Source organism: Syzygium oleosum, unplaced genomic scaffold, assembly GCF_021117445.2.
Source record: "Syzygium oleosum isolate NSW1041296 unplaced genomic scaffold, Sole_v2.1 Sole_v2.13, whole genome shotgun sequence".
Taxonomy (NCBI): Eukaryota; Viridiplantae; Streptophyta; class Magnoliopsida; order Myrtales; family Myrtaceae; genus Syzygium; species Syzygium oleosum.
The window spans coordinates 1,653,941-1,675,702 of record NW_026607497.1 but is presented as its reverse complement, the minus strand read 5'-3'; the positions used below and the strand labels follow the sequence as shown (position 1 = coordinate 1,675,702).

At 42.2% G+C, this 21,762-nt stretch overlaps 3 protein-coding genes across 4 annotated transcripts; 1 reads left to right on the top strand and 2 right to left on the bottom strand.

Moving 5' to 3' along the window:
- Positions 1 to 2,088: 2,088 nt before the first annotated feature.
- On the top strand, positions 2,089 to 6,739 carry LOC115681178 (TPR repeat-containing thioredoxin TTL1). Its single transcript, XM_030605024.2, has 7 exons — positions 2,089 to 3,720; positions 4,333 to 4,528; positions 4,621 to 4,805; positions 4,891 to 5,224; positions 5,332 to 5,536; positions 5,623 to 5,729; positions 5,860 to 6,739. Exons 1-7 carry the CDS (start codon positions 2,789 to 2,791, stop codon positions 6,010 to 6,012), a joined length of 2,112 nt encoding a protein of 703 aa, XP_030460884.1. The 5' UTR covers positions 2,089 to 2,788; the 3' UTR covers positions 6,013 to 6,739.
- Positions 6,740 to 9,325: 2,586 nt separating this feature from the next.
- Positions 9,326 to 14,300, bottom strand: LOC115681180 (ubiquitin-conjugating enzyme E2 36). Its single transcript, XM_030605026.2, has 8 exons — positions 14,147 to 14,300; positions 13,582 to 13,609; positions 13,195 to 13,281; positions 12,433 to 12,491; positions 10,321 to 10,362; positions 10,171 to 10,244; positions 9,845 to 9,942; positions 9,326 to 9,695 (listed from the first exon to the last, which is right to left on the bottom strand). Exons 1-8 carry the CDS (start codon positions 14,180 to 14,182, stop codon positions 9,658 to 9,660), a joined length of 462 nt encoding a protein of 153 aa, XP_030460886.1. The 5' UTR covers positions 14,183 to 14,300; the 3' UTR covers positions 9,326 to 9,657.
- A 1,409-nt stretch (positions 14,301 to 15,709) lies between these two features.
- On the bottom strand, positions 15,710 to 20,865 carry LOC115681179 (dol-P-Man:Man(6)GlcNAc(2)-PP-Dol alpha-1,2-mannosyltransferase). Of its 2 annotated transcripts, XM_030605025.2 has the most exons (10): positions 20,470 to 20,862; positions 19,498 to 19,585; positions 19,236 to 19,395; positions 18,803 to 19,020; positions 18,320 to 18,615; positions 17,212 to 17,326; positions 16,988 to 17,126; positions 16,466 to 16,662; positions 16,274 to 16,363; positions 15,710 to 16,192 (listed from the first exon to the last, which is right to left on the bottom strand). In XM_030605025.2, exons 1-10 carry the CDS (start codon positions 20,760 to 20,762, stop codon positions 16,061 to 16,063), a joined length of 1,728 nt encoding a protein of 575 aa, XP_030460885.1. In that variant the 5' UTR covers positions 20,763 to 20,862; the 3' UTR covers positions 15,710 to 16,060. The 2 variants fall into 2 exon arrangements, with proteins under 2 accessions (XP_030460885.1, XP_056173051.1); XM_056317076.1 differs by lacking the exons at positions 15,710 to 16,192; positions 16,274 to 16,363; positions 16,466 to 16,662 and adding an exon at positions 16,686 to 16,885 and having other exon boundaries at positions 20,470 to 20,865.
- Positions 20,866 to 21,762: the final 897 nt, after the last annotated feature.

Sequence of the window (21,762 nt, the reverse complement as noted above, 5' to 3'; positions counted from 1 at the left end):
GTAAAAAAATAGTTTGAGGTAAATGTGTCACAATTGTACCAGTTTAGGGTTTTTCGTGGTATTAACCCTTATCACGATCAACTAAACTTGTCCATGCGGATTCGATGCCAATAGAATCTTACAAGTATGGAGTAAATATCGTACGAGTTTTGCGAGGCGTGCTAAACCGAACATGGACCGTTAAGAACGACGGGTCTAACGTGGGCCCGTGATCAGATCCGGCGGTCTATATTCATTTTAGCCGGAGCCGAAATGAAATTGACGGAGTAAGTTCCATCGGAGGTGGTGGAATACGAAGCATATTCTTAGGGAATCAAGACGGCGCGCCGTTAAGTCCCGCCGTCGACTGCTGAGCTGGACGCCACCGGGCACGCCTGGGGTTTTCTGAATGGGCCAGCTGGCACGGCCGCTTTCCCTCCCGTCTTCCTATCCAGAAGACAGCGACCTCCCTCTCCCCACTTCTACCCCCGGTTCCCTCCGTTATTTACGATCTTGCCATCCCCTCTCGAGGAGCTTGCCGAGCAAGCCTCGACGTTCACCTGGGTTCACCCCCCACAACCTAGTCTCGAGGCATTTCGGTGAAAACGGGGCCAAGCAAGGGGCATTTTAGTCAAAGTGGGAGGGCTGATACGACGACTCGAAAAATACACATCTCTTTTGTCTTCAGAGGAAATTTGATTAAAAAAGAAAAATTCCTTAACGACTTAAATATGCGCAGTAAAAAGTCTGTATTTTTAGAAATATTAAAGCCTTGCCCTTTTTTTTTTGGGTCGAAATTAAAGCCTTGCTTATTTGAGGAACTTTTATGCCAAAAATAGAAAAGAAAAAGACTATCAACTTTTTCGGCCAAAGCTTATTAATATATATAGCTTCTCATGTCGATATCTACACCTTTTTAAAACGTCTTAAGCATTCTGATGTCTAGTAAAAATGGAGATGAGAGCTATGCGATAAAAAAAATTTAAGAAAGAATTAAAGTTCGCCCTAATAATAAACTTGTAGCTACACAGGGGCATGAAGATAAAAGATCGTTGGCCTGAAAATCAATGAAGCCTTTTCTTAACTTTTTTTTTTGGGTCAAAAAGCTTTTTCTTGCTTAAGAAGGTTTCTAATGAAATTGAGTTTTGACTGTCTCTGTTCATTATCACTTGTGATGGTTAATCCTATGAAGAAAAAGCTTAAAAGTTCATTACTTCAGTTTTTTTTTTCAATTTGATCAAACAACTCTTGCTTTGGATGGAATCTAGAATCGGGATTAGAGCTGACTCACCAAGCCTAAAATTCAAATGTGCGAGTCCGGTGCAAATCGAGAATCTCTTAATTATGATAAGTAGATCTGCACGTAGTATTTCCTTTTTTTTTTCGAAATTCGAATAACGTTTTAAATCGAGATGGGAAATCGAAAAAAAAGATTTTGTTATTTTATTTTTCAATAAACTCAAATAAATCGAGACACAACTCGACAGAGAGAGTTAACAACGGAGGCTCAAATGAAAACGGAAGGAAGCTTGCTTTAATCCAATTCCAAATTGGATGTGCCGAAAAAAAGAAAAAAAGAAAATACACCCGTCAAGGCTTTCCCCAAACGCTTTACCGCCGCAAAATCTATCCAAACCATCGGAAGCGAGTAAATTACAAGGCGAAGATAAAATGATAGTTATTACCTCGATTAGGCATTCGATTATGCTAATTTTGGGGCGAAAAATAATATATGCAAATAATAATTATCCGTTAACAACCTTTAAATAATCTCGACAATGGAGAAAGTCCAAGAAAAAAAGTCTTCACCGACGGCCCCGATTAACTGGAGTTAATTTTGGTGCTGATTAAGAGAAGTCAAATAAATAATACAGAATTAGCAACAAGCGGGCGAGTACGCGCCACGCTCCCGAAGCGCGCGCGGGCTTGAAAGCTCGGGGGGGCAATAGAAAGGAGGGGGGGGGGGGGGAAAAGATAAAATAGAGTAAAAATTCGAGATTTTTTTTTATTTCTATTTTCGTTTTTAGCGTCTGCTGAAAGAGAGAGAGAGAGAGAGAAAATACAGAAAAAAACCAGAAGAGAGAGAGAGAGAGAACAGGTTGGAGAAGAAGAGGGAGAAGGGGGAGTGAAACTTGTCTCGTGAAGCAGCAGGTGGAGGTGAGAGAAAGAGGAGAGAGAGAGAGAGAGAGAGAGAGAGGGAGAGAAGAGGCAAGAATTAAAGGGCAATATAAACCCCCCCATCTCCGTCTCTGCCTCTCTTCTCTCCTCTCCTCTCCTCTCCTCTCTCTCTCTCTCTCTAGTTCTTGATCTCTTTCTCTCTCTATCTATCTCTCTCTCTCTCTCGGTGTGTGCCTGGCGACTTAGCGAGCACTCACATTCATTCTTTGCTTCCTCCTTTTTATATCACGAGATCCCCCATCTCCTTCCCTTTTCTTTCCCTCTTCCTCCTTTCGCCCTTCTCTCCCCCATCTCCCCCCATGTCTTCTTGCTCAAAGTCCGTGGCTTTGTGCTGCTCTCGCCCTTCCTCCATCTGGGTCGCCCGTCGTTGTCCCATTCACAGACATTGTTGACGAGGGGAGATAGAGAGTGAGGTAGAGAGAGAGAGAGAGAGGAAGGGCGGGCTGAGGAAAGAAACAAGAGAACCCACGATAGAATATCCCTTGGGAATACACTCGGAGAGAGAGAGAGAGAGAGAGAGAGAGAGAGAGAGAGAGAGAGAGAGAGAGAGAGACCGAATTTGACGCCGCAGAGGAGCCACATTACATTTGCTCTGCAATCCTGGGAGGGAGAGGGAGAGAGAGAGAGAGAAATGTCACATCCCGGTAAGCCCGAAGTAGGGTTTGATGCCCTCTCGGATCGCTTCCGCGAGTCGCCGAGTTGCGAGTTCGACAAGCCCGATTTCCGCGAACTCGATCTGGGCTCTCCCGTTTCGCCTTTGCGGACTCGGCAGAGTGGCCTCACCGCCGCCGCCACCACCACCACCACGACCACCACCACGAGCAGTAGCTCTAGCTCATCCGGATCTGTTTCGGGGCGAAATGCCCTGAACGTGGTGGCCAGGAGGCCCGATTCGGGCACCAACCACCACTCCGGCGAGCTCTCCGGGTCCAGCGACAACAGCCCGACGGCCGGATCCGGCAAAGCGGCCCGGAACTTCTATTCGGGTCAAGCGAGATCCGACTCGGCCAGCACCCCCCACACGAACTATTCGGGTCAATCCTCAGTCAATTCGCCGCCTCTCAACGTCCTGCCCTCGGGCAACATCTGCCCATCGGGCAGGATCCTCAAGACGGGCATGGCAGCGAACCGGAGCTCCAGGTCCGACGTGTTGGGGTCCGGCATGGGCAATTACGGACATGGGAGCATAATGCGGGGCGGCGGCATTGGGCCCATGAAGGGCATGGGTGTGGGGGGAGGAGGGGGAGAGGCGGCTATCGCGAGCCCGAGAGTTGTCGGCGGCAGCGGAGAATCGGTGAGGAGGGCAATGGGGGGATTGGATCCGGAGGAGGTGAAGAGGGCAGGGAATGAGCAGTATAGGAGAGGGAATTTTCAGGAGGCTTTGATGTTGTATGATCGGGCCATCACGCTCTGGCCGTCCAATGCGGCTTACCGGAGCAACCGGGCTGCGGCTCTGACGGGTCTTGGCCGGTTGGCTGACGCAGTGAGAGAGTGTGAGGTGGCAGTTAACTTGGATCCAAAGTATTGGCGGGCACACCAGCGATTGGCATCTCTTTTTATTAGGTGAGCTTTTGATGTCATTTGAATTCGAATGGTTGAGCAGGCTTCGCCATTGGTTTCTCACTGTTGGCAATTTGTTAACTTGTGACCTTTGTCTACTTCGGTGTCTTCAGAATGTCGAGAGTACATCGTTTCTTTTGGGTGTCAGATCTGTTGATTCGGAGTTTTGATCTTGCACACACGCACCTTATGCCAATGTAATTTCTTTTGCTTCTATTGCTTTGGGCCGCAATGTACCCGTATTAGCTATGATTCATTGGGATTGATTTTCTTTGATCTCTAAGTTCATCTTTAATGCTTCTTTGGGTTGTTTCTTATTTCCATCTGGAGTTTTTATGCTCATGTTTGATATTCATTCGAGTGATTAGTGAAGCTAGACGAGTTTCACAATTAAATTATTTGATTTGCAGCACGTAGTTGATCTGAGCTTGTTTTCTCTTTTGTTTGTTAACTTTATTCGATCTGTTCAAGTTAAGGCATTAACATGCCAAGAAAAGGCATCAGCATCTGTACAGCTCGTCTCGTTTTTTTTTGTTCCTTCCACTGCATTGCCTTCCATAGCAAATTTAGGTTGAATGGGTGTGCAAAAACCTATCTAATTCGATTGTTTTGCAGATTAGGGCAGGTTGAAAATGCTAGGAGACATATGTACATTCCAGGGTCGCAACCAGATTCAAACGAGCAGCATAAGTTACAGGCTGTAGAAAAGCACCTCAGTAGATGTGCTGATGCGCGCAGGGTTGGCGAGTGGAAAACAGTCCTGAGAGAAGGTGACGCCGCTATAGCTGCTGGAGCTGATTTTTCTTGTCAGGTAATTACGTTCTGATTATTTCTTTGGCGAACTTTTCTGAGCTGGTGCTGTTAAGACCAACAAATCTAAGCAAGTTCGAATTGAATATACAGCTCTTTATGTGTAGAGTGGAAGCACTTTTGAAGCTTCACCAACTTGAAGAAGCCGAATTGAGTTTAAATAAAATACCCAAATTAGAACCGCTTGGCGACTCATGCTCACGTGCTAAGTTCTTTGGGATGCTCTCCGAGGCCTACCTACTTTTTGTGCGAGCTCAAATTGAGATGGCGCTGGGAAGGTGAGTTCAGATATTACATGATAGAGACTAGGAAATAGAAATTGGTCGAAGAGAGAGTGACATTTAGATGATGGATGTCTTGCAGGTTTGAGAATGCAGTTTCCACTGCTGAGAAAGCTGGGCAAATTGATGCGCAAAATTTTGAAGTTTCAGCGCTGCTGAAAAATGTCCGGTTGATCACGAGAGCTCGGGCACGTGGAAATGATCTCTTCAAATCAGAAAGGTTCACTGAAGCTTGCATGGCATACGGAGATGGGCTTAGGCTTGATCCTGCAAACTCTGTTTTGTACTGCAATAGAGCTGCTTGCTGGTTTAAACTTGGTCAGTGGGAGCAATCAGTCGAGGACTGCAACCGAGCTCTACGGATACAACCCAATTATACAAAAGCCCTTCTCCGAAGGGCTGCCTCAAACAGCAAGGTACTGTAATGTTCTCTCAGTCTTGCAATAGTTTGAGTGTCCACTTTCATGCAATTCTAGTGGGAGCTGAATTGTGTCGGCTAATGTTGTATTTTGTTTACTCACAGCTAGAGAAGTGGGAAGATGCAGTGAGAGACTATGAGGTCCTCAGGAGGGAACTTCCAGGTGACAATGAGGTTGCAGAATCTCTTTTCCATGCTCAAGTTGCATTAAAGAAATCTCTTGGAGAAGAGGTAACCAACATGAAGTTTGGCGGTGAAGTTGAAGAAGTATCGGGTCTTGAGCAGTTCAAGGCTGCCATCTCCTTACCAGGTCCTTGAATTATCTGAATTGTTATGCTTGGTCTTTGTCTATGGTTCCAGAATTATTTCTGACGATAAGCAATCTTATAATTGCAGGAGTTTCTGTGGTGCACTTCAAAACATCCTCGGATTCTCAGTGCAAACAGATGTCATCATTTCTGGATACTCTTTGCAGCCGCTATCCATCCATTAGTTTTCTTAAGGTACGGCCTGCTTACACCCCTGCTTCATACTCAACTTCACTCTAAACTTAGCCCCAGCTGTAGTTATATTGTTTTATAAAAGTAAGGGGAAAAAATTTACTTCTCATGCGAAACCTTTCCTCCATTAAAGGTGGATGTTGAAGAATGTCCAGCAATTGCTAGCGCTGAGAATGTCCGGATTGTACCTACATTCAAGATCTACAAAAGCGGATGTCGAGTGAAAGAAATTGTGTGCCCGAGTCGTGACGTGCTGGAACACTCGGTGAGGCATTATAGCTTTTAACGCAAATAGAGAGCACCGCATTTTCCGCTTCCCTGCCATTTTTGCTATATCGGTCTGCTTCCGCAGAAACCACTGTCCTCGAGCTCTTCCCTCCACCCTGCCAATATATCCTCCCACCCTGTAAGGACATGCAGATACCTGTGACATAAATATTCCTTTCAATGTAATAACCTTTCGCTAGCAGCCATGGGAGAGAGAGATAGCTTTTAGTTTTGCTTTTGCAGTTTTCATTTGATTCTTTGATTCCTCCATTGCTCTCTGGTCCCTTGTTCTGCCTCTTTCTCTCCCACTCTTTTTTTTCTTTCCTTTTTTCTTTCTCTTTTGATTTTTGGAGGGGGCTCTTTCTTTCACATTGATGTAGTAGGCCAGCCTGGTTATTGTATCCCATTATGATAGAATTTGAGAAATTTCATGTACAATCATTGAATCCTACAAGCACATATATGTTAGAAAAGAGGGCAGGAGGGGAGGGGGAGGCTAAGATTGGTGGGTGGGTGGCTATAGTTGGTAGAAGAGGACTGCTTTGTATAATGTATATATGTGATGATATATACACATGAAATATTGGTGGAGGCTTTGAGGGAGAAAGAAATTGGATGTCTGGTGGCTACTTTCAATTGGGTTGGTGAAAGGAGGATGGATGAACCATGATGTCTTGAGGAATATCATTGTTTCTTTTTTGTCAACCACTTAATCAATAAAAGTTCCCCATTTTTTTTCCCTTTAAGTTGACTTTTCTTTGCATTGGATACAAAGTTTATCTAACACACTGCTTCTGGGGTCTGATCTTGCATTTTTCACTTCAGCATTGTTGGTTGAGCAAGAGGGTGGAGAGATAGATGTGTGTGTGTGTTCTTGCATTATGTTTTGTTGGATCTCATGGACACAAACAAACAGGATATTGCTGATCTCCTCAAAGGGTAGTGTGGTAAATTGCGGAGAGAATAAGACAGACTGACCTGGTCTCGGGAGTCTCGATCTGGCGTGTAGAAAAAAAGTACCGTGTCATTAAAGCAAGGCTGGTTTTCTTATTATGGGGTGGTGGACACTGGACTGGGTGGTTGATAAAATTCATTGCTCTTTCTTTGTCCACTTTCTCCTCTTTTGCTTTTGTTTATTATTATGTATCAGAGAGAGAGAGAGGGGGATCCATCCATTACTATTTGGTTTTTAATCATATCTACTGTAGAAGTTGGAGTCTTGAAGGTTTCACTTGCACATTGAATTGTTCCTTTTCCTTTTTTGGGGGTTGAAGTTGTATGTGTGTATAAATATGTATTTTTTTTACTAGCAATTGTTTAGTGTTATCCAAAACTCAGAAATGGGTGATTGATTGGGTTTGTTTATAAAAGTGGGGATGTCATTTTGCCTTGATGTGGGGGCATGGTGAGGAGTCCCTCTCGAGAGGGGCATTCTGTTTTATAGAAACCTCTATTCACATGTGAATCATTTATGTTTGCCCATCTTCCAAGCAGTTGCCCCCACACACCCAACCGAAAAGGAAGAAACATCAATTTAAAAATTAAATATGGTCTAAGGAGGAGAAAGTAATGACTGGTCGGTGCTAATTTAGCCGGCGCTGACGGTGACGACCACCATTTGTTTTCAGCCTTGTCAGCCCTTGATGGTTAGGTATGTGCCCCACTCTCTATTGCATTAAAGTATATATGGGAAAAAGGTGAGGATCAAAATGGGGGCGAGCGTGAGAGAAAGTTGTTTTGATTGGGTACAAGACAAAGCATATATGGTGTGATGAGATAATCATTGGCTGTTGTTTAAGTCCTTAACCTTACCCATCACTTCACAGAATAGTGTTAGCTTTATCTGAGAATATGCCCTGAAGGAGGAGGTTTCCATAGATGACGACGACGTTGATTAGTCGGATGCGGTTTGCTCGGTCACTATCGATGGAATCATACATGCTATGAAATGGGGACGATTAAGAGAGAGAGAGAGAGAGAGAGAGAGAGAGAGAGGGAGAGAGTTGGGCTATTTGGTAGTAAACATATCGATTTGACTCTGATGATGTTGATGATGATGATGATGATGTTTGGTGGGTGTCTTGAGATAATGAGATATTTAAACGAAATTTGGTTGGTGGGGGGGGGGGCTTTTGATATTCTGTGTCGCACCATCCATTTAATGTGCAGCTGCATATCTTGGATGTGACTTCTCTCTACATATGCATAAGCCTTGATCCTGACGAAATGGCCTACCACGAAGCTTTTCCCCGTTTATTTTCTCTTAAGACTACTGTTCACCACTCTATCCACTTTGACATTTAGTAAGGGGGTCTACCGGCCATGGAGGCTTGGTTTATGTTCCCAATAAAATCATACGTCTCACCGAACCCCTATTGGAAAACAGCTCATCAACAAATGTAAAGCCTCGTCCATAAATATCGATATGTCAAACGAAGGTGGTCATAGGGTCAACATGTTCATCGTTATTTAGCACGAAAATAGGTAAAAGAAAGGTAAAGAGAAAGGTGGTGATTTCATATGGACCAACCATCGATGAAATGGGATGGATAATGGTAAGAAGAAGACTGGGTTGTTGAAGTGGCAACGGAACCGAAGCGCGTGGGGGATAGAGAGAGAGATGAGAGAGTGAGAGGACAAAAGAAACGTACAAGTGTGTAAGTAGGGTGTGATGTCCCTGAAAAGATGGTCGGTCCGAAACTGAGACAAACAGGGAAAATTTAGCCGTTGCGGATTCGCAGGGTCTGACGATCTTCCCCTTTCTCTCCTTCCTTCCTTACCCTTTATACATTCACAACGTACAAGAGTTGCGGAAAGAAAAAAAGAGACCCGTATAACGATAGTATGTTGTGGGAATCTTTTATCTCATTCCCGAGTTTGGTGCATCGACTCATTCAAGCTCGATAAAATTTCCAGACCCATATGGAAAGAAGCATCCGTCTAAACTAAAAGAATAGGTCATTTATGAATGGACGCGTTAGAAAAAGTATCAGAAATACACAGCCCTATAAGTAAACCTAAGCCCCATAATTAACCTACAACAGACAATTTTGGTGGCAACCATCACCCCCAATCATCCTGTTAAGATGGAACTCTATCCTAATCGGGGAAAGGATCATTGCCAATTATTTCCGCATGATATCAAAGTCAGATATGAAATGCCAAAAGCCAAAAATGCAAGTCATTCCACACATACTGATATATCGCAACTGCGGTAAATGCAATGCCAGCTCCTATCTGAACATAAATGTCTAACCCACAGTCAGGGGAATAACCTAACAATAGGCATAGGGGATAGAATCCAATAGGCCAAAAGTACAAGTAAACATCTACACCCAATATTCACAGGTCTTGCATTTAATTTAGCATTTCCAAATCGAAATGACACTTCCATATAAAAGTCAAGCGAACAGATTATCTCCATTTGTGTACCGATTGGAGACAAGAAAGACATGTAACACCTCAACAATAGAAATTCACAGTACAAAGCTTCCAATAATGAGGAAAAGAAAAAAAATCGAACAGTCACTTCGGGGAGCTCTGAGGATATAAGACTTCGATCTTTCAACCATCAGTTCTTCCGTATTCCAGTTTTGCATCAACACGGAACAGCTTACACGACTTATAGGTAATGCTACTTGAAAGAAGGCAAAATTTAATGCAGTCATGCACCGCTAGCATACAATCTGGTCCATTCCTTTGCTGCAGATTCCAAATAAAAGAGAGCAGAGGATAGAAAGACATCAGAAAAGACACTCTTGACAGTATCAACCAACGGTCTCAACAGTACATTATGTACCCAGATCAAGATCGCCAGCAATGCCATAAGAAAACAAATACACCAAGAATACCTGTTTCAACAGCTTCAGCCTCATTTGTCTTCCAGTGTTTGGCAATGTTCTCTGAAAGTGGATCATCAGGGTTTGGAGCACTCAACAGAGCTTGGATACTACCAGAAAGGTTACGCCAATAAGCAAAAATGTCGCGACACGTGACAGTCTATTCAAATCGAATAATAATCAAATAACGCCCCCTCCATGAGAAGGTAAATGTTAAAAGCAATTGAACCTCCACAACACAGAGGTGTCTAGAAAACTAGGTTGAAGGAGAACTTCTGAATGTTCTGAGGAATCATCGAACATTTTCCAACCATAGTTTAGATAGAAATCACGATTACCTCAAAAGCACCGTCCGAATTTGAAGTGCCGGGCTCCATTTGTCTTTCAAAATGTCGAGGCAAATCCTCCCAAGCTTTTCAATTGACAAAGAAACTCAATAAGAAGGATAGAACAAGATGACCCTAGAAAAGGACAAGTTTTTTTTTTACCTTATCGATATTAGGATGATATATTTTGGTGAGAAACCGAACCTGTTAAAGGACAATCTCAAAAACTGAGGATCGCAGCCAAAAGGGGTAAAAGTAAACAGGACTATAGAATATGGAGACAGACAACAAGATTTTTCCTGAAAGAAAGGTCCATGGACCAATGAAATTATGCGCCATCCAGAAAGTAACTTTTGCGTGACAATTAAGACATAGGTCAACACAAAACTATCCATCAGAAGAGATAGTTATCAGATTGTTAGCACCGCAACATCAAAAGGCTCGACGGTATTAAACAATCGAACCTAGCCATTCCCAGTTTTATTTCCTTTTTACTGTCTGTGTGCATGGGAATGGGGGATCAGATCACATTATAGAGTCAATCGGAAAACCTACTTTCTGACTAAGTATATAAAAAAATCGGCTAACCTCCAAACAAAAGGGAGAAAACCTAATGCTTTGTAACTAAATTTCAAATTAAGTATCTGAGCTGTCCTCCCAAGGACAAAATAGTTTGTTATATATGGCAATGAATTCTTATAAAACCTGATACCAGATGGATAGCTACATTATTATGCTTTGAGAACAATAAATCTCGCTGCACCACAAACTTAGATAGTAATGCATTTATGTTTGTATACTCGAGATGACAAGCCTTATTTGTGAAATACTATATTAAGCAAATTACCACCAAATTTGGAATGCCTCGTTTGACGAAACCGCCACATTAATAAAACCAAATGTACACTAAGATGAGTTTGGGTCATTGCTGTTGATGATCCCAATGCACGAATTAGTTACAAGACCAATTTGTTGAGCGGACACTGGTAGAGTGTGAAAATGATCATTGCAAGAATTCACGAACCATGCCATTGCCCAAACAGGTTGTGCACAAATACTAAAACCAGAGAGCAGGCCAATCATTGCATATCATATGCTTGCAACAGTTATAATTATGGAATAATCCGACTAGAGGGCCAAAGCTACACAAATTTCTCCCCCCGTTGGCCCCAGGGGGATGCAAAACATTAAAGGCAAAAAAATTAATTTAGACACACAAATAGATTAGATCTTCTTACTAGGATAAACAAGCAAGACTTCGTATGTGGTAATCAAGTAAACATAAAACGCTTTAATGATACGAAAATGTGCTGGCAGAAACGTAAATAGTAACTGAGACTTCATTTCTTTTATTTGTAAAGTATACGATTTGTTGCCATTACGTTACAATTGTCGTGTTTCAACCTGCGGTAATTTTGGTTGAAGTAATTTGCTTTTTCCCTATTCACATCTATTTAAGTATGGTTGACTAGAGAGTCATTTTATCTTTTTTTGGTAATGTAGTTATTCATTATATGATCTATTTCGATTTCACAAAAAAGGTTATTTGCAATGTTCGTTGAAGGAGATGCTCTTTCAACACTAGTTATGACAATTTACAAAACCAAAATTAACTTTTCAAGCAAATATGGGAGCTTTAACTTTGACCGTCATTACTAATGTATACATTGGGCTTTTTAATTGAGAGTCAGGGTTGAATTGGTTGGACTAAAGCTTGATTGGCCCAGAACAGAAATTTGATATGGTCAATTTGGGAAATTAAGAAAACTTTAGGAACAAATAAAAAGCCAATGGCGTCATGACTGCTGAACATAATAAATAACAACCATTGTCACCACAAACGATAGACCTTCCTAATGGAAGATACCAACCAGTAAGGAATATACTAGAATGAACTTGGTCAATGTAAGAAGGTGAAATCCACAATCATACCCAACTCGCTCATTTTAAGATATGAATCCACATGTCAAGTTACATGTCTTTGATCTCACTAGAAGTACCATGGCCTCTTCTCCAATGAAGAAAAAAGTAGCAATGGCAGGTACTTTGTTTCCTTCATCATTTTGATAGACACGAAACAACTATCAAGGGAAAATGAGTCATCACCGGTGTTTCACCTTTAGAGAGCATTTCTTGGCAATTCCGCAATGCCATACCACTGGCCCTTGACCCCATGGAAAGTTTGTTTTATAATACCACACTCTAATTTGAAGGAACCATCAACCAAATCCAAGGCTGATTAAGCCCAAACTAAAGGACCAAAAGGATATTTACCTTGGGTGCCGCCATTGGGTATTCTTCTGGTAAGAACAACTCCAACTTGAAAACTCCCCCTGCCAAAAAGATATTTTCCAGTATTATCAAAATGTGGGTGCAAATATTAAGAATGTAAGTCGTGGAGTCTTCTCCCATGCTATTCGATATTTGACTGGTGGATTCTCGGCGTTATAACGTGATAAATCTGAAGCTGATGCGGGGTACGATGTCCAACCGATTGCCAGATGATATGGAAGAGACAAAATAGAGATAGGAAGGCAGTGTACACTTAAATGCCCCCTAAAGGGTACAACGTATGAATTTGCTCGACAATAATCCATGCAGCCTATATCCACAGTTGTGGACATGCAGTTGTAACTATATCGCTCTAAAGGACTACATACCACATTACTTAGAATGCCCAAGGGGAAATACAAATGATCATTTGCTTAAAGACCTTGAAAATGTGACTCTCAGTCAAAAACAAAAACTTTTCCCAGCAAAAGAGTAATGCCTGTAACTTAATAAACTATCAGCTGGCTGCATAAGGACAGTAGAAACCATTTTAGGTATGAGAAAACATCAAGAGCCACAGCTTACAGCTAGCTCACTACTTCACTGCCATCTCACCCAAACACATGCATCTCCAGCATACATGCTCATGTTAAAGCAAGAGCATGGGCACCACGGCTGAACCTCAAAAGAAATTGATGCCATGCTTTGCAAGCACATCTGTGCGCACTCATCATTCCACCACACGATTTAATTAGTAGCCAGTACCTTCATAAGGTGACTGAGTGGGGCCAAGAATCATCACGTTGAAATATCGCATGTTGTCTTCTGAAGGTGACGCGCTGATCCCTGGAGCTGTAAAATAGATCGGAGAAAATTTCAACAAGATACCCTCTCATTCCAAGTACCAAAGTGCAACCAGAAAAAAACATGGTGAAGATAGATTACTATAACTTCTATGTACCGATCAAAGCAACAAGAAACAACAGCCTTCCAGTCCTCTAGATTGCGTCATTCCAAGGAAGATAATAAACCCTAATCATGTTTGTTTGTTTATGTATAGCCACTAAACCGACCAAAAATCCCACTCTCCAGAGATAATTGCCGAACATGTACGATCCATAATTAAGCTAGAGTGGCAGCGTAAAAGTTTACCTGGTTCGCTTAGGAGACGCTGCGTTTCCTGCGAAGCCACGAAAAGATCCAGATAAGCAAACCGTCAAAAACGCAACAATTCGCATGGATTCACATCGATACGCATCCCCAACGTGTTCACACAAGGCAGATTATATATCCGAGAAAAATCTTTCTTTCAGCCTCTTCTCAACAACCACGTCTGTTTCCTCGGCGAACAGGCACGCGAATAAGCAACACTAAGCATCAAAACGAAACAAAATTTGAAAACACAGCTAGAGAGAGTAAAACCCTAATGTGGAGCTCCGACGCCCCGAGAAAAACCCTCAGAGCCAGATCATCCGGAATCGGTGATCATCATCAACTTCACACACGATACAAGCATGAAGCTAAGCGAAGCCGAGCGACGAACACTTCGACTGAGACCAAACAAAGCTTGAACAAGGACGCAGATGCAGGATCAACATCTCTCGCATCTGCCGGACGTTCCGATGCAGAACGAGAGAGACGAGAACGAACGGCGATCGCCCGGGGGGGGGGGGGGGGGGTGGGGAGGAAATCGAGAGAGGGGATCGAAGCCACAGACCTTGATGATTCGTCGAGGGAGGTTGCTGTTCGCCATTGCTAGAGCTCTAGAGAGAGAAAGAAGAGAGAGAGAGAGAGGGAGGTGGCCTTTGTGGGGGGAGGAGGAAGACGAGAAGGAAATGGGAAGTGAGAGAGAGAGAGAGAGAGAGAGAGAGAGAGAGCGAGCGAGGGCTTCTTTTTGCTTGGTTGAGATGGAAATTTTTTTATTCAGCTGCTGCGCCAATTTGCAAAATCTTTTTGACTTCTTCGCCTTCTCTCGTCGACTTTTACTTTTATATATATATATATATGTATGTATGTATGTATGTATGCTGAGGTGGACTTTTTCTTCTTAGCATTTCGTCGGAAAATTCGAATTTTTTTTTTATTTTTTTCAAGTTAAAGTCGAGATTATGTAAGATGATGATCAAGAGGAAGTTCACTTTGATTTGAAAAAGGGTCAAATGAAATCATCTATTTCGATGAAACGAAATGAGAAATGAAATCTTATGTGTTTATCTGACCTCACTTTCTGAATTTTAAAAACGCGAAAAGTATCGGTCAATAAAATATAAGCGAATAAGTTTCAACTGCTCATAGTAGTTATTAGTTACATAAAGGGAATTACGATAAAAGCGACAGGTTACAAAGATTGATTGGTCGTAAAAAATTTCAATATTCCATCGGAGTAACAAAAAAGAAAAAATAATAAATTTCTATCTTTCTCTTTTTCGAGAAATAAGCTACGGCTTGATATAATGTCATTTTCTAAATTAAGCCTAAAACTTTTTCGACATTGGTTCAATATGTATCGAGAGTTAGAATTTGGCATGTAAAAATTGTTAATTAACATAGAAAGGCGTGTTTTCTAAATACTATATAATATAATATAAACGAGCGTTTGGGCAGTAGTTTCCGTAGCTTGGTTCCAACGCAAGCATCTCCAAAAATGTAAACGAGGCCCACCCGACTCCACTTCATCATCCCATTCTCATGTCTTATGACTCTTTTGAAAAAGCACGGGATATCTTGTCCCCCTAGCATTTATAACCAAAATAAGAATCTGGGCAACCAAAAAAAGCACTAAATTGCGATTCTATGAACGTCATCATGTGTTCAAATAAAGAAAATTTATCATTTTCAATGCATCGTCTTCCTGTGTAATCCATGCTTTAAGTATCAACATACCGTTCATTATATGTTTGAACAAGACCCGTTATAAGGCAGCAGCGAGCACCAACAGGCAGAAATAAGTTGCGAATGCGAACCCTGACTAACACCAAGACTGCAAAAAACCTGCTTCACGCGACCGACGCAAGCTCAACTTGGGCGCTCGTAGGATGTAAGAACCAGAAACATAAGGCGTTTACACCGAGTGAAAGAGTAGACATGAGAATGTGAAGACCTGCTCGATGGTGGGCTTGTCCGTCTTGGAGCAGCCATTTCTTGTATGGGAGCTCAATCATGAAGGTCCGACCAGTCGAATATGGCCGCTGGGTAGATAACTACGCTACGCCTGAGCTAGATCTTGTAAAGGTCGTAGTCCATTACAAAGAGTCGTGAGCAAAAATGTTACCCAAGCTCAGGCCGCAATAACTCATGGTTCATATTCATGGACATGGAAAAATTGCATATGAACGAGGGACGAAGGTTCAAGCAACGTCATATAAAAATCAGAGAACTAGTGCTAACACAACTCATTTAGTTCCCTGCAAGAACACGCCTCACATCTCGCCCCATAAAGCATGTCCAAAGTGCTAAGTTAATTGCTGTTTTGACATGTCTGCTAAGAGTAAGGTACAGATCTCTCTCTCTCTCAACACATCTACGAGGTTAGTAAGAAGGGGTTAATAGATATTAACGTCCGGCCTTGTCCCGAAAAAACAAAAATCAAGAGCCATGCCGAAGACATCCTTCTCTTCTCCTGCCACTTAAATCAGTTCCTTATTCTTTTAAGAATCTTGTACATGCCAAAGACATTCTTCTCATGCCACTTGTATGGGATGAAAAAGGACCTGTACTTGGCAGGTGAGAACTCTCTGTCTAGATAAGGCAACGCCGCTATGACCTGGAAAAATCGCAACATTAGCATTTCCTAGAGGAAGCAGTGCACAGACCCAACTCACATGAATGAATACTGCCGTTATACCTCCCATGTGGACAAATCACTCCCACGTGTAGGGTAAGGTCGGTTTAGCTGCAACTCCACGAGGAAAGTGCAAGAATCAAGATCCTGGAGCTGTAACATACGCAGGCATTATTTCAGAGGGGAAGGAGTAAATGTGAGCACTGAAAGTGACAAGAGTACAAAGAACTGATCGACAAAGAGAAGTGTCATTACAAATTGCTGATCTGATGCCTTGTTTTTATTGTTGAAGTAGGGTGGTGCGGCTGCAGTCCCCCCAAGGGTTGAATTGAATGGAATTGGTAGCAGACCCCTGAAACCATCGTCGATCCACCTCACCTCACTGACGAAAGGAGGGACGAAAAAAGAAGACGGGAAGCGGTGCCATTCGCTACCAACACATAACACAGAGCCTGGAATGATGACAATGAAACAAACAAGGTGAACTGTGCTTCCAGACAACTTGAAACATGATAACACTGCAGGCTATTGTTGAAAGAAAAATCCACCATCATAAAGGAATGCCTTGGGTAACTGAAATGAGGTTGGCTTGAAAGTCTGAATATATAACAGGAAGCATAACCTTTCGAAAGGTTTGTGCCAGGGGCATTAGATCAGGACTAAGGAGTTCAAAAACTACCATAAAGCAACTTATGCTTTTGCTAGATAACATGTGTCAAAATTTTGTCACCTAGTTCATCATAAAAGAAGGCAATAAAATGGACGCCGGTGCCTCACCCATCCCTGCATCTTCATGGTGTTCCAGGAGCTTGTAGATTTCAACAGGAGCAGAGTAACCATGAATCAAGGAGAATGTTCTAGCATGGGAGGCACATAATATGAGGCCGAGAACAGCAGGCCTGATGTGTTTAGCAACCTGAAGGCAGGTGGAGAACAGTTGCTCAATAATCAACTATAGAAACTCTCATGCATAAAATTACTAATTTTAAACAGAAGCTCACCAAAACAAGGAGAGAATCATCACGTGGATTGTACTCGTCTCGGAAAAGATCAGGAAAGCTATCAATAACAGCAGATGCAGCAACACAGACAAGGGGGTATATAGGGTAAAGGAATCTGCCAAAAAATTAAATGGTTCTTTATCATTCACCTGCAAGATAAATATTGACAGGCAAATACCGAAGTAGATCATTTATGAAATTAGAATCTGCATTGCAGGACATGGAATAAACACCCACAGAGAGTCAAGGTGATAATAGGCCAAGGTATTTGCACAATGAATTAGAATGCCAGACAAGAACCAGGTAACCTATAAACTTTTCCAAAAATTAAGCATTTGAATACTTTATCACCAGCCTACCAGTACATCAAATTATCAATTTATATGTATGAAAGAAAAAGTACCATACTTTCTTCACTAATTGGCCAATCAGACACCTTGTATAGCTCCAGTTCTGAAAATTACTACATCCCACCAATTGAGTGGGCATTATATACCATAAAAATAATAATAAAGTTTCAGGCCCTTGCATGGCATTAGAATGCAGGATTTTCACTTTCGCTGACACCATTCTATCTGCCACCTTAAAAATGTTTTGATTGCAAATCATAGAATAAAGGCTGAACCACTTTCAAAGTTTCATTCATCAATTTGACATTCGAACTCAGAGAGGAGAGCAAGCCTTAGCATGACAGTGAGGTTGCTTCGTGACAAAGAAGTGACTGGTCCAGATAACAAAAGCAACTACACTAGTGCAGGGGAGTCAGCATAATGAGATCCTCCCACATCTTGTGAGGCCAAAGCCATATCCATTGGAGTGCCCTCTCTAATGCAATCAAGGATATCGACTGCCAGCAGTTTCCTAAAGGAAGAGTAGAAATCACTATACATATTTGTTTTTCCTCAACCCTCTATGCTTTTCAAATTTCTTCATCAAACGAGTCAAAATAAAGGCGCCTGCACCTGTTTTCCAAATCCGAGTGAAGGAGAAAAAACGGAAAAGAAAACTATAATATAGCAGTCACAAATCTCACTGTTCACATCGATTTGCATATAACATACAAATCACACATAGAAAGACACAGATTCATGGGTAGTACAAACCAAACCTTTCTTCCTTGTGGGGCTGCCAAGACATAAACCCAAGCCAAATATATAAAGGTGAGACAACAACCAGCAGCTCTGGAGCATATTTTTTCCTTGCAATAGGAAAGATCGCCAGGAAAAGCAATGCGAGAACGAAACAAAAGTTGAAATTGTTGAATCCATTCCTCAGATAGAACAGAGGCCCTTCAGTTCCATATAAATGACTCTCACCACCTCCCAGGACATTATAGTGCAACAGATTCAACACAGAAGACACCCACCTGCCGTAGTAGCAGTAATCGATGTACAGCGAGAGTGCCTGGGTATTAATCAATCATTTATGTCACAATCAGTAACAACATGAATAATGGAACACAGGATAGCAGAAACTCTGCTCGAGGACTAAAGTTGATGACTCATCCATGAATAAGATTTGCCTATATTCCATGGAACTTAATTATTCACACACAATGTACTTTAAAATAAATCAAGATAGAGACACTCACGAGGAGAACCAAAGAAGTGATTGCTCCAGCAAGAAATGCCTGTTTGAATCTTCTAGCCAAAGAGTAGATTGTCACAGGCAAAAAGGCCAAGATTGAGAATGGCCAGCCAAGAATCACCCCCGAAGCAGCAACTCCAACAGCAAAAGCGGGCTTGTCGAGAAGAAGTAGCCCAGAGGACAGAGACATGGCATACATGGAGAATGAACTTGGCAAGAAACCTGCAAAAAACATCCAGATTCTTTGAATAAGCAAAATTTAGGGGAGCAATAGTAGCATTTCTTAGTTCATGTATGCCAGGAATGACATGAAGATATCAGGCTAATAGAATGCAATGTACCAGGTAAAGAAAACTTCAAAAGGACGGGGCCGCCAGAGAAACTGAATTAAAGACATGTCTAAGAAACAAGAAAGAAATAGGAAAAGGTCCACTAACTTGTGCTTGCAAAGAAACAACCACTGGTTAAGCAGAGCATTGCAAGAGCATACGATGCAATACGCTTCCCGTATTTTCTGGACAAAGCTACCACCAAAACTGCATCGGAAATGACAGAAAGAAGTCCAAGAAAGAATCGCACGGCATAGAAGACTCTAACCTAGAACAGTGGAGGAGGCATGAGCGAAATTAGTACGGTAAAGGATCCAGCAGAAAGCACAATATATCTTAATCATCTGAAAAGCATCAGCAATGGTCTCACTTTTTCCTCACCAAACAGCAGCGAAGCTGGTCGGCCAACAAACTCGTGGAAGATTATGTACAAATATGACCGGAGTGCAAACTGGGAACTGCAATGAGAATGTAACAGGAGATTCACCAATAAGTATAGCAAATGATTTAAATTATCGAAGACGTAAAATTCATGTCAAGAACCATAGTGATCCAACAAAGAAAGAGCATAAGAAAGGGTGCTTCACCAAAAGCAAGAGAAAAGGTTTGCCCGAGTATATGGTCGATCGGATTTAGATGAGGTGGGACTCGCCAAAAGAACAACACAATCAAACTGAAGTAGAATCTATCCACAAAAAAACAAAACAATCTATCTTGTGTGAATATGCAAGTGGACGTCAATATGTGACAAGTCGCTCTTGGTGCTCCTCGGCTCATCTTATTCACACCTAGATTGAGAAAAAGCGTAGCTCTTGCTGTTCCTCGGCTATTTAATCCCAGTCTAGGTTGCCAAATTGTTTCTTCCAGCATAAATGCAGCAAACCAGTCAAAGAATTGGGAGAGATGAAGTCCTTTAATCTCCTATACTTCATACTTGACCAATGCTAACTCGAACACATTCAACCCCACTCGGTCAATTCACACACGACTAAAAAACGACAGCTCTGTGCCTTCTCATTCTTAAAACAGTAATCACCAGCAAATCCTGAACAGCAGACGCGGCACAAAAACCTGTTCACACAAGTTTTAAGTAGGACACAGAAATATATTTTTCTATCACCTTACACTTCCATTCAACCGAAGCTAGCTTAAACACCGTCTCGCATCAACACTCGGTGAACGCACTCGCAAACAGCAACTACGTCTACACGACGACGACAATCACGAAGCAGACAGCTCCCATGCTGACCTAACAAAAGAGCACAACACGCGTCCGAGCACTCCGCATTTCACAGGGAGCTAGCCAAGGAACAAGCATGGCTCGAGCATCGATTCGGCTAACCTGTACTCCCAAGTCTGGAATCCAGATTTGTAGAGGAGATAGTGGAGGGGCTCCCAGTAGTTGAACACCTCGTCGCAGTCGTGGATGATGTTGGAGGTGGCGCTCATGTAGCGGAGGAAGGCTAGGGCAAACAGCGGCGTGAGCCAACCCAAGCCCCCGCCGCCCTCCGCCGCCTGACCGGCCGACGATCGCCGCGCCGGCTTGTCGGATTTGGAGTAGGAGGCCGAGGGGGACGTCGAAGCCGATGACGGATCGGAGGGCTGCGAGCGCCGCTGCCGCGTCGAGAGCGCCATTTGCTTCGGCCTGAAGTCTTCTCCGGTTCTCCGCGATCAGTTCGAATGGTGGAAGCGACGAAGGAAATGGGAAACGAGGAAAGCGTCAGCCAAAAATGGCCAGCGCAATAAAAAGGCAAAAAAAAAAAAGGGAAAAAGAGAAAAGTAAAAAGCGATGATCACGTGCGTACCACTTGATTCAAAATGAGCTTGATGCGTTCGTTCTTTCTTATTTTTTTCCGGGCAATAGCCACAGAAATTCCTGAACTATGCTTGGAAAAATCCCTGAACTGTAAAAAATTTGCGTACATGGACGCTAGAAAATAAATAATGAATATTATTTTACCTGAAAAATGATCTAATGAAATCTTGACGGAGAAAGGTAAATGTGTTACAAAATTACAAATTAATTTAAGGTAAACGTGTCACCGTGTGCATAGTTTAGAATTTTTGATGTTATTAAAAAAGTTCAGGGTGATGTGTTATGGTGGGCACAATTTGAGATTATGGCTTTTTCCCTTTTTTCCCGTAAAAGTGGATAGTATTTGGACTTTATTCCTCGAATTTGAGTAAATTCACGAATTATTGCTCTTTACTAAAGGGAAAAACAGAAAAAGGTACAAAAGATTCTAAGAAATCCGCGAAAGGAAAATTTCGTTTGTGTGTTTTGTTCTTTGAATTAGCGGATAGGTGTGTAATCAAGTAAAATAGACTCGACGCTCTATAATTGTCGGGTTAAGCTCGATTCGATCACATGATGCAAATCATGCAACCCGAGCTCGATCTCTCAAGCAGTCAGTAGGTTCGATATTGTACCTAAATCGCAAATAGAGGTTGTCCGACCACCAGATCTGTCAAAATCTTTGAAATCGCCAACATCAGGACCGAACTTGAGTCCGATTTATGGAGTCTGTAATCGAACTAATCCTAGTATCCATCATCACATATTTAGTATTTACCTTGGTTCTGATTGAGGCAATTAGGTCGGAATTTCATCAGACACTGGATGATGGATGCATGA